Source organism: Rhinolophus sinicus, chromosome 8 (genome assembly GCF_057876585.1).
Source record: "Rhinolophus sinicus isolate RSI-liver-muscle chromosome 8, RSI-T2T, whole genome shotgun sequence".
NCBI classification, from domain to species: Eukaryota; Metazoa; Chordata; class Mammalia; order Chiroptera; family Rhinolophidae; genus Rhinolophus; species Rhinolophus sinicus.
This window is the reverse complement of record NC_142508.1, coordinates 13,932,998-13,945,514: the sequence shown is the minus strand read 5'-3', so window position 1 is coordinate 13,945,514 and position 12,517 is coordinate 13,932,998. Positions and strand designations below refer to the sequence as shown.

General features: G+C 41.6%; 1 protein-coding gene across 1 annotated transcript in view; it reads left to right on the top strand.

Moving 5' to 3' along the window:
• Positions 1-12,517, top strand: part of EXOC4 (exocyst complex component 4) — a 635,543-nt gene that overhangs the window by 15,256 nt on the left and 607,770 nt on the right. Inside the window, exon 2 of the mRNA XM_019750984.3 lies at positions 4,441-4,630. Within this exon, the coding sequence (XP_019606543.1) occupies positions 4,441-4,630 (190 nt within the window). The remainder of the gene's footprint in view (positions 1-4,440; positions 4,631-12,517) is intronic.

Below are 12,517 nucleotides of genomic sequence, written 5' to 3'. Positions count from 1 at the left end.
TAAGAAAAGGCAATGTAGCTTTAGGAGAATGTCCATATCATGGGCTATGAAACCTCTTCCTGCTTGGACTGGTCACGCCGTGGAAGTACGCTGTGTTCAGTTCTGAGTACCACATCTGGAAAGGCCAGAGGGAAGCTTTTAAGAACCAGACTACCCAGGATGTAGGCCTGACTCTGCTACTTAAAAGCTCTTTGCCTAGAGAAAAACCAACTCAATCTCTTCATTGGTCAAATGAGGGGTCATGTTGTCAGGGATACATGAATTGTTACATGTAAACCACTTACATTAATGTCAGGCACACAGGAAGTACTAGATGAGTGTTAGCTGTTTTTGGGGGGACCTCGGGGGAAAGCCCAAGGATGGTGGGCTTTCATGTTGAGGAAGAAACAGTGGAAGAAATTGGAGGTATATAACCCGAGAAGAAAAGACATGTTGAGAGCCCTTTACCATTGAAAGAGAAATTTTATGGAAGAAGAATAGATTTATTTTGTTACTGAAAAAATTGGAACTCAGATCAATAGGTATTCATTATAAAGAGGCCGATTTTATTGTATTTTAATGAAAGGCTTTGTGATAAGTAGAGCTGTTCAAAATTGCAATGACTTGCTTGTGAGCTAGTGAACTTTCCATTGCACAGAGGCTCAGAAGGCCGAGGAGAGGTTCCTGACCTGGCGGGTGGTGTGAGCTAGGTGACAGGTGTTCTTTTCTACCCTGCTATCCGTTCAGACTAAGTGAGTGGCTTGAAACAAAATTATCCCACACTGAAATTTGCTGGGTGTTGGTAGATTGCTTGGGAACTTTGTCCCTGGGCTTAGTCTGCTCTTATAGTCTATCATTCATTCCTTTTGCAAAAATTTATTGTCTGAGACATTGTATTTCTGGTCTCATTTTGCAGAAAAAACAGGTTGGGAATGAATATTTACGTGACACCATGCAATCCTTGGAGGAACCTGATGAATTACGTTTCGTTATTGTTAGGAGACAGACAGTTCTCCTTGGGAGTGTTCTGTTTTGGGAGTTCTTTTGAGCAAAGCACTGAGTGCCCTTTGTTTTAGACTTTCTTGTACAGGATGTTTGTTTAGTAAACAGTCTTGGAGGATAAGAACAGTCTCTCCCTCCGGAGTAAAGAGCCGCCATGTTTACTGCCTAGTATAAAAGATTCGGTTTTCCAAGCTCAGGGTTCCTCTCTGGTAACTCCATGTGAGCCCATCTGCTTAACCCCCACAGGACTTGGAGGAAAGGGAGACTGAACAGACACGCTGGTGTCCATGCTACTGGCTGTGCTGTGAGGAGTAAGGTCCTTATTCTCTGACCCGGGAGTCTTGCGTTTTCTGTCAGCGTCCATAAAACCGGCAGGCTAACTTGTTGGCGTTGTAGGCAGGACAAACATCTCAGGCTCTTCACAGTTCTTGACGTTGAGGAGGCGTGACATGAGAGGGAGGTCAGATCTCATGCCCAGTGCTGAATGAGCTACTGTTTGGGGGGGATGAAACCCGAATTTGTCTCCACAGGGTGTGCTTTCCGTTACCCTGTAGAAAAAAGCTACTGCTTTTACTGCTTTTCCTCCTGCTACCAGGGCCACTGCTACTATGACCATGGTCGCTAGCCGGACGTTTATTGACTGCTAATGATACTGTAGGCCTTGTTTGATGTCATTTATTTCTCACCAATAACCCTGTAAGGAAGGTATACGTACTATCTCCATTTTATAGATGAGCAAGATGAGACACCATTACCAAGGTCATATGGGCAGTAAATGGTGGGGCCAGGGTCTAACCCAGGCAGTTTGAGTCCAGAGCCCATAACTCTGGAGCAGTTCGGAGCATAATCTGAAAACAGAGCGACCTGGGTTTTGAATCCCTGTACTGTCCCTGTACTTCTCCTTGTGCGAGGTAGAGCAGGTTAACCTCTTCCAATGTCAGCTGCTGTCGCTGTGAAATGGGAGAGGGGGGCTAATAACAGGACGTACTCCAAAGGGCTGCTACGAGGATTAAACGTACATTCTATCAAGTGCTCAGCACAGCTGGTTCCTGGCAGCTAGTAAGCCTCTCTAAATATTAGCGGGTATTATTGTTTCTTATCCTTGCTACCTTCCTTTCCTCTAATTAAAAAAAAAAAAAAAAGGAAAAAAAAAAAACTTTAATGGTTTGCACTCTCAGAGTTCTCTAATGTATTTTTCACTAAAGGCAAAATGTCATTCTGCCCAGTTTGCGTCAAGAAGATGAATTTCAAATGTGCGGCAAACCTGGCACAAGCTGCTTTCCTTATATAAATATTTTCTCTAAAAATGAAAATCGCTTAAACCCCCTATAGACTCAATTTAGTCTTCAATCTTCATTTTAGTACCCCTTCCTATTTCCTAATGCTCTGGTAATGTTACAGTGACAGCTGTTGCCCAAGGTGTCTTCTCGGGGCCTGACATTTTCCTTAATGGTCATTCTACTTAATGTAAACAATGTGAAATGTCTGGCATGTTTTCTTCCACAAATGGTGGTGGAGAGGAAGTTATGCAAAATATTATAAGGATGGCCAACTGACCCAGTGTAGCTTTGCAAGTTCTGTGGCTATTTGCTGTTCTAAGGGGAAATGATAGAGTTAAATATCCAGGAACTCTCCCCTTTGGGACCGTTGATAAATGGAAGGCATTTTCTGACCGTGCTTTTTTAGATGAACAGCCCGGAAGGCTTCAGGTTTAAAGAGCAAAGTTATGTATCATACAAACAACAGGATGTCATGCTTCGCTACTCTGTACGCAAGTATTGTAAGTCATATTGGTGGCTCTGTCTTTGAAACCAAATTCCCCTCTAAGTTCCCCACTGTGCTTTATTAGTCAAACACTCAAACCCTTGTGCCTCAGGTAACCTGGGAGGTGAAAGGAACCTTGGAGGTAGTCTGCTGTAGGACCATTAGTGGACATGCGTGAGAACGGCCTTCTTCCTCCATGTCTTGGGGTTCCCAGTGTGCTGCTTTCCTGAGTGTACCCCATGTTCCTTAGAGGCTTCACTTTTTTCTTCATTACCCCCCACCCCCCATCTCATCTCTTGGCATTCGTCGCACATTTTCAAACTTCTTTTCGGAGGTTAGATTGAAGTTAAAGGCTGGCCTGCTGAATCTCCTTCTAAATTGAAAAAGAAGTGTTATTTATTATGTGGCTCATGAATTAAGATCGTTTGCCCTAAATGACAGTTGGGAGAAGTCTGTTGTACAGTATTTTGCATGCAAATATCTAGGAGTGGATATGTGATTGATTCGCTGATAGACCATCTCTGAAAGCGGTTCTAATGATGGACTTATAATTGATTGCATCCATCATTGAGAGCCTAAAATACCCCCTCCCTTAAATTAAAAAAAGGTAAGTGAAATAAACTATGCTGAATGTATAAGCTGACAAATCTGAGGGAATTTAATGAAAGTCTAAATTACTGCAGCCAACAGATAAGAGAAAAAGGTTTCTTTGTTACTGATTATAACACTAAATTAAAAAAAATTATCCAAGAAAAATAATAGAGGAAACAAGGATCTATGGCCCATGTATCAAACTAAGTTATTGAAAGATTTTTAATAAGCGTATCTATCTCATTCCCAGGTTATTGTTGATTCATATCAATCTTGTTAGTGCTGTTGGAAGAGTAATAAATGGCAGAGACTGTCTTGTAGTATAGCTTATTATTGCTGTTGTAACAGATTTTAGAGTTAATACGACCTTACTTCCAGGCTGCTGGGGCTCTGTACCAAACTGAGGTTATTTAAATGAGCTATTTCAATGGTGGCTCTTCAGTGTATATGAGTAATTTTGTCTGTTAGTACACTTTCAGCTATAATTAAAAGTAGACCAACTGCAAGTGCCTTAAACAGTGGATATTTCTCTCCCCTAACAGGATGTCCTGAGGTAAGGCAGCTGTAGGATTTGGCTGCTTTGGTGGCCCAGTGACATCATAATGGCAACTTGGCATTTCTCTCGGCTTTCCCCTCATGGTTGTAAGATGGCTGAAGTATTTGAGTATCTCAGCTTTGTAACAATATTGAGTGTTGCGTGAAGGGACCTGCTTCCTGTTCATCATCTTGCAAGCGGACTATTCCTCGAAGTCCTTAGGTCTCATTGGTCAGGCTTGTTACTAATAAGGGGAATGGAATTAGCAGGAATTACTTGGATTCATTCAAACAAATCCAGACCTGCCCAGACTCTTGCAGAGTTCATGCTGCCTGTTACCTGATTAAAATGGGTATGCCAAGGACAAAGTGAAGGGCAAAATCTCCTTGGAGAGGCAACCAGCAAATCCATTTAGATGCTCTGTTGGAATTGACTATGAAGATGGTTTCATATTTTCTGTTAGTAACTTGTTTCCACGTCCTAGTCCACATGTGCTCGCATGTGGACTAACTCATTTTCCCCTTTCTGCTTTTGTTTGACTCAGCCTGATGTATTCTGTCTTTTATCAGGACTCTGTCCACCAGTGATGATGTTGAAGACAGAGAAAATGAGAAGGGTCGCCTTGAAGAAGCCTATGAGAAGTGTGACCGTGACCTGGATGAGCTGATCGTGCAGCACTACACGGAGCTGACGACAGCCATTCGCACGTATCAGAGCATCACCGAGCGCATCACCAACTCCCGCAATAAAATCAAGCAGGTGAGTCTCCTTTCCTCTCGCCTGGGGATAGCAGCACTTGGAGCTAGGTGCCTGGGTGGTGGTTAAGGGCCTTCACGAGGGGTCCCTAAGGATGCTTTCAGGAATGACGCAGGTGGGCCTGCATATGCTGGAAAGGCTGCCTGCAGAGAGTCGCAGAGGGCATCCTGGGCTGGCTTTTCCCTCTCCTGTGTCTGCCCTTGGCTCCTGCCATTACCTCTCACTGCAGAGTGAACTGACCCAGGCGATGGCTACAACTCGAGGAAAACAGGCCACCACTGTTTTCAGACTGAAGGGCCTCTTACTATTACAGGCTCCCGTCACAGTGTATCGTCTATTTACCGTGTTTCCCCGAAAATAAGACCTAACTGGAAAATAAGCCCCTAGCATGATTTTTCAGGAGGACATCCCCTGAACATAAGTCCTAAGGCATCTTTTGCAGCATAAATTAATATAAGACCTGGTCTTATTTTCGGGGAAACACAGTAATGTGCTCATAACGCACATTGTGTGTGTGTGTGTGTGTGTGTGTGTGTGTGTCTGTGTGTGTGTCTGTGTCTGTAGCTGTAGCGGCTGAAAACTTTTTTGAACTTTTGCCTTTGCGTATGCCACCTAATGCGAAGTTGATTGTGATTTCTCTGCAGTGATTGTACATAACTTTCGTGAAGAAAATCTAACTTACAAATTATTTAAACATATAATGAAATATTTATGAATACCAGAAGTCTTTAATATAATTTTTAGTAGTGATAAGTATGTATTAATTTTTATTTTATTTTTTTCATAATTTGCAGCTTTTTTTCTTCTTCCCCCCTTCTTCCTTCCTTCCTTTCTTTCTTCCTTCCTTTCTTCCTTCCTTCCTCCCTTCCTTCCTCCCGCTACTTCTCCTTCTCCTGCCTCCTTCGTTTTGTGGTAGGTGCGTGAAAAACTCTTGATTCCTGGGTCCCATGTCTTTAGTGCCTAAAGGATAAAGTGGGTTCACAGGGGTATTTTTATATTTGGTCGAGGGACAAATGTTGTACGCTGTCACATCATAGTTATGTGGTTCTTGGTCAGGTATTTTGAGCGTCACTCCTTTAATACCTTTTAGTATTACTCTCGGATAAATAATAATTTCTACCACTTGTTGAGCACTGATTCCTTGCCTCTATTCCTCATTCAATAGACTTAGAATTTGAACTTGGGTCTCCCCGATTCTAAAACCCTTGCTGCTGGTTTTCAGACATTTTTAAAGCAGTGACGTTCCCCATCCCCGCCCTTTTTAAAATGAGGTCTTTTGCAGAACCCCAATACACTAAACATTAAGGGGGGTGGTGCTCTCCTCTTGTTGATGTTGGGGTGAGCGGCCTGGAGCCTCATGCTTGGTCCCCTCGTCAGCACTGGCGCTGCCCCTCACACACTTCTGGGTGCTGCACAGACCATTTGAATTGCGCTGCCCCTGGGGGTTGACTTGGTTCGGGGATTATTCCCTGCACTCTACCTGCCCAGTAATAGCTGAGCTTACGGCATTCTCATGTGTTTCCTGTCTTCTAGACCTTAGATCATGATGTTGTAAGCAGATACATAAATTACTCTTCTAAGAATGCTGTTGATACATGTGTTTCAGCCTCTAAGAGTACAGTTCCAGCAATCAGTAAGCTCTTGACCTTTTTTGAAGCAACATGCTGTCCTCTTTACATTTTAAAATTAACTGGGCATTTTTGAAAGGAATATTGTATTTCTTAGCCTTTACAGTGCTGAGTTCATCCTGTGGCTTTATCTGTGAAACTAGGTGAAGCTATAGATCGGTTGCTCTAGACTTAAAGGAAACTGTGGTCCATTTTGACCCAATATTCTAAGCCCAAGAGGGGTCAGAACATGAATGTATAAAGCTGCTGACCTTCTGACTTTGCCTCGGGTAATCACAGGAAGGGTGAGGGGCTTTTTGGTGTTGGTGTTTTCTGATTAGTTTGCTTGGCTGAAAGGACTTCGTCCTAATCTCCGGGGAAACACGGCAGTGGTTTCTGCCTGGACTCTAGCCCTCTGAGTCAATAGCCTCTTTGCCCGAAGAGCGTTTCCTGGTATTAAAAAAGAGTCTCATTTTGATTATTTTGCATTTGTTTTAGTAGCCATGGTCTTTTCATCATCTTTATTTTTAAGTATGGCGGAGTTTGGAGCAAAAGAAAACCAAAAACACAAAAGTTGGTGTTTATATCAGTTGTCAAAGAAAAAACAAGTCACATAATTCTGTGTTATGAATTAGTTTCAACACTGGAAAGAGAAAGGGCTACAGCTCTTAAAAACAACAAAAAAAAAGCCTTTAATAATTGATAAATGGGAGAAAGAAAATGTTGGGGGAAAATGAAAGTGAAATTCATTTTCATCCAGTTCTTTCTTATCACCAAGGAAACACTGATGCTTCCTCACCAATCTTTCCCCATCATTTTGGTTTTTAATTGTACTTTGGGTTATATACAAAGTACAGGTATATCTATTTTTAAAGTAAAAATTGGGATGATGCAGTAATCACCGAACTACATTATTTCAGAGCCAGGCAAGATGATGAGAATGTATAGATCTGAGTGGAAATTTTCTCTTTGTTCTCTGCCAAAAGTTCAATAAATACAGAGAGTGCCAAAAAAATGTATACACATTTTAAGAAAGGAAAGCTGTATTAAAATTGTAATACTCAATATATCCCGATAACAAAAGATGAATGCAAGTCACATTTGACTTCTGCAATGACAAGAGGGGCTCAAAATGGTTCCCATCAGCGTCCAGATATTTCTGATTACGGCGAACTACTGCTTAAGCAGCATTGACCAAAGAGTTAACATCTTATAAAATGTGTGTACATGTGTTTGACACCCCCGGGGTTTGTTGAGTGCGACCTGCATACCTGCTTCTGATTCTGATGCTGGGGCTGTAAGAGTGGAAAACACCAGTCCTTGACCTCAGGGAGCTTGCGAGCTAATGGCAGGAGACAGAACAAAACAGATGATACTGAAAAGAGTTGATTTAGTCTCTGTATATGAAGTGTCTCTTGCACTGAGCATGGACTGTGATGTATAGAAGCAAATAAAACAGAAAAAGTTCCTGTACTTAGGGAGTGTACATTCCAGCCAGGGGAGACAGACTATTCATTAATAAGTAAGTAAGATATGGTGTAACCAATGGTAAGAAGTGAGGTGCCCGCCCCCAAACCCCTCGAAACAAAACAGGGGGTGCTGTTTTCAATAGATTGGTCAGAGAAGGCTTCACTGAGGTTGCATTTGAGCCGTCACTTTTAGTTGGTGAGGGCGTCGGGAGAGCACCTCAGGAAGAAGGAATCATCTGGTATCCATAGCGGACAGAGAAGAATCCTGAAGCAGGAACATGATTGGAATTTGGGAAAGCAGCGAGGAGGCCAGTGGGGCTGGAGCAAAGTGGGGAGAGTAGCCGGAGAGATGAGAGGAGAGCCGGTGGCTGTGGTGTGGCCGAGTGGGCCTGTCATGCAGGGTCTCGATCCCCATGAGGACTTTGGTTTTAAGTCTGAGTTTGCTGTGAAACCATTGTGTGGTTTTGAGCATGGGGCTGGCATGATACGATGAAAAAGGCCATTCTAGCTTCTGTGCTGAGAACAGATTTTAGTAGGAACCAAGGTAGACGAAAATGTTCGTATTCATGCTCTGTTACCTTTATTTTTTATTTTATTTTTTTAAATTTTTTTATTGGGGAATATTGGGGAGCAGTGTGTTTCTCCAGGGCCCATCAGCTCTAAGTCACTGTCCTTCAATCTAGTTGTGGAGGGCGCAGCTCCCTGGCCCATGTGGGCATAGAACCGGTCACCCTGCTATTCAGAGCTCGCGCTCTAACCAACTGAGCCATCCGGCCGCCCCGCTTTGTTACCTTTAAAAACTTGAGAACTCAGAACTGTTTTCATTTCCCATTTTGCTATTAGTTTCATGTATAAATTTATGTTGCACTGTTAGAATCTATGTCCTGGGATAATCAGAGCTGACAAATTTAACCCTCTTCCCAGGTGGTCCAAAGTTTTTTACATCAGTCAAGTCCATTTGGAATTTTTCCTAGATTAAAAAAATTAAAAAGTGCAAATAAAATACCACGTGTGATTAATCAGGTCAAGTAATATGGATAATAAGGAAAATACTTGGGCGATCCTATTACTGGTGAATACGTTGTAAAATTGGTCAAAACGAGATGTCATTGCATTAGAAACCTTCAGAGTCCGTAGGTTCTGCCAGTGTCTCTCATACAATGACAAATACAGCAGCAGCACCGAAACAGGTGACAATGAGTAGGTACAAGTTGGGGACTCGGGCTGTCTAGGTGATGCTTGTTGGTAGTTGAATTTGAGCGCTTCCTTCGTGGTGTAGCAGGTGGCTGAGATGACATCAGATTACTTTAAAGACAGCGAGTCGTCCGTCTAATGCTTATCCCAGGAGCAGGTGGGCTGCAGGGAAAACACAGATACCTGTCTCTGCTGTGATGCGTACACAAACACTTTCCATTTCACCCCAATTTTGGCTGCCCTACTGGTGGTAGATCAAGCTCTTAACTCATTTTTCTTGCCAGTGATTGGAAATAACTGCGTGATTGTCCAAGTGAAGTTGTTAGGACTTAATCATTGAGTAATGCAACATTCATTAATTAACATTCAACTACAAGAATTTTGTGGCTTTTTATATAACAGTATACCTTGAATGGTAGAATTAGACTGAAGAATAACCTCAATGAATATTTAAAAAGTCAACAGACCAAGATGGTTTTGGTAGGAAGTTATTTACAGCCCACATATAAGATGGAACATCCTAGCTCCTTGTAGGAAAAAGAGGGGAAAAGCCTAGAAATGGACACGCTGAGCTGTGGGCAATAATGAGGTTTCAGAATTAAATTCTCGGCCGTAGTTCGCAGTGCTTTAATGCAGTCACGAGAACTGTGAGGCCATCTTTCCATTAAGTTTAACTGTGTCTGTGTTTGTGTAGTGTGTCCAGACTCAGCAACTCAAAAGCCAAGTATTATTGTCCTTGGAAAGGGTTGAGTGGAGCCTCTCTGAGAATTTAGCACCTTAAAATGGTAGCTGAAAAACTAAGGGAACAAAAGCATGGGAAGTAAGTTAGAGGGTAATTTAAAAATGATCTTTAGTTATAAAGGGCTTTTAAACAATTGTGAGCAGTGTTTCCGAAGTTCATTCTTTCTAGGTAGTTTATAAGATAATGGAAAAAATGGGTGGACATTTACATCAGGAAAACACTGATATGTAGATTTGACTATAAAAAACAGAAAACATCACGACATGTTGTACTTTTAAAATTAGGAATAATTTGTTATATTAAGTTTCATTTACCATCCCTTATACATGGAGAGCTTTTCAGGAGATTTCTAGTTTAGTTTCAGTGAGGTGCTGGCATATTTGTGCTGCCTGTACGTAACAGGCACACTCAAAGGCATTTCCCCCCTTTAGTCTTGAGCCACATTCAGTGCTTGTCTGATTTTATGACTTAAACGTTACCGCTTTCCACTGCCCGAGCCCCCCCCCCCCCCAACACCTGTACCCATCAGCCTCTCCTGCATGTCTCTGTTCCTCCTCTCCCAAATGCTTCCACAGTATTATTCAGAGGCCTCGGTTAGTTTTCCTCCACTATCTTTCCCAGGCAGCACTGCAAAAATCTGTATCATCTCACCTGTCTATTCACAATAACCTCTTGTGCACTGTTTTCCTTATTTTCTCTCTTTCTAATAGTCGCTAATTAAAGTGACTTGCAGGTCTTATATTTTAAAACTGAAATTCTTGCCGTTGCTGGGCCCGTGATCAGGAGTAGTTGTGAAGTTACTGGAATTCTCAGGAAGCCAAAGGAACTTGTGTTTGAGGAAGGATTTCTATACTTGGGTTTTGATGTCATGACTTGAACAGCTTGGGTAGTCCTGGATTTATTTAAGGAAGAAGCAGAGAGTAACATAATTTTTCAATTTTAAATCTCTTGATAAATAGAATGAAATAAAGATGCTGTCACTACATTTATAGCAGTAGAACGAGCATTTGAGGAATAAATGTGTAATTTGGTACCTCTCTCAATTTAGATGTCACTGTTCATTGATGGATATAGTCCTGTTTCTCCCCCTCTCTGTTTCAAGAATTATATTCATTGAGCTATAACTTACACACAATAAAATGTAGTATTTTTAGAGTAAGTTCAATGAGTTTTGGCAAATGTGTATGCCCTCGAATGGGTTACCATCACCCCCGAGTTTTCCCTCTTGCATCTTTGCTTTTAATTCCTGCCTCCCCATCCTGTTCAAAGTAATTATCACTATAGATTATTTTTGCCTGTTCTGGAAGTCTTACAGTATGTGTTCCTTTGCATCTGGCTTCTTTTGCTCAGCATAATGTTTTTGAGATTTTGGTATTTCTTCCCTGTTACTGCTGACTCATATCTCTCTCCGCCCCCCCGCCCCCCCCCCCCCCCCCCCCCCCCGTATCCCAACTCTTAAAATAACATTTCTTCATGACTGTGACTTTCTAATAAGAAAAACCAAAGCCTCAGGGAAGTTTAGTATGAAAAGTTCTTATAGCTTCTTATGTCTGCAGCTTTAGCTAACTAACTCAGTGTAGGGACTAATTTTAGCAATGTTCATTTTCCACACAGCCTGATACCATCTCCTCCCTCCCCAATGCTGCCCTTCCTTTTCGTTTTCCCTTAATGTACTAAGCAAAGCTGGGAAGTGAGCTGGTTACATTTTGTGTATCTTAGTGTGAAAGGCCATGGACTTCTTTCCAATCAGACAGCTTTACCGATACTCTGTAAGTTTATCCCCTACTCTGGTGATCGAGCCTTGTTGGGCGTTGTATGACATAAAATGCGTTTTTAACTGTTTCTATAGTAACCATTACACACAGAGGAAAAAGCTGAGATTTACAGGGACCAAGTAGATTTGTAAGAACCAAGTAGAATGTCAGAAATCAAATTCTAAGATTTTTAACTAAGATTTAAAATGTAATGGATTGAATACGTAGCGTTCTTAACCCAGAGATAAAAAAACCTCCAAGAGGATCTGGGAATGGCCTGGAGAAATGTTTTCAAAACATCAAATAAAACTACAAATGCTGATAAAAACCAGCACCCCACTACCTCACCGTATCCCAGCCCCAATTCCAACACTTCAGAGGCACTGACTTGTACTTTTTCAGTTTTTATTTTCTAATATTTCTATGTCTATATTTCTAAGTAATATGTTTATACAATTTTTTTTGAGTTTTCTATTTTTGACACTACATATGAACTTCCAGCTATAGAAGGTGAGGATTCAGTCACTTTCCCCCGCTTTCTCCCACTCTACCCTATCTTCTCTTCTCACCCTCTGTCCATAGCTGCACCTTAGTTCAAGGTTAAGTTGAGAGTGCTTACTTGATTATAACTACATAAGTATTTACAGCTTAGCCTCCCAGCATCCTGTTTTTGTTTGTGTAATTTTTGTTGTTTCCTTGGAGATAGTGATTGAATACTGTTGTTGCCTTTCTTCATTGGAGCACCCAGGCCCCCTTTCCTGGATCTTGGTTTCTTCTGTTTTTCTCTTGTATTGCTGGAGCAGACTCTGCAGTAGCTTGCTGAGATATGGTGCATATAAGGTTATTTTTTGAGAGCTTGCATGTCTGATACACATTCTGATTCACAATCTTTGTCTTGTTCCTGTTCTCCACCCCCTACACCCCCCCCCCAAAAAAAAAAAAAAAGGCTTTTAAGCAGTTGTCTCTTTATCTCTTGTGTTCTTACATTTCAGGATAATGTGCTCTGGTTTGGGTCTTTTTTTCACTCCGTTGTCTGAACACTTGATGTGCCTTTTCAATCTGAAAAGTAGTCTTTTTTCTTAATCAAAGTTTATTGAGGTTACAATTGTTAATAAAGTTACATA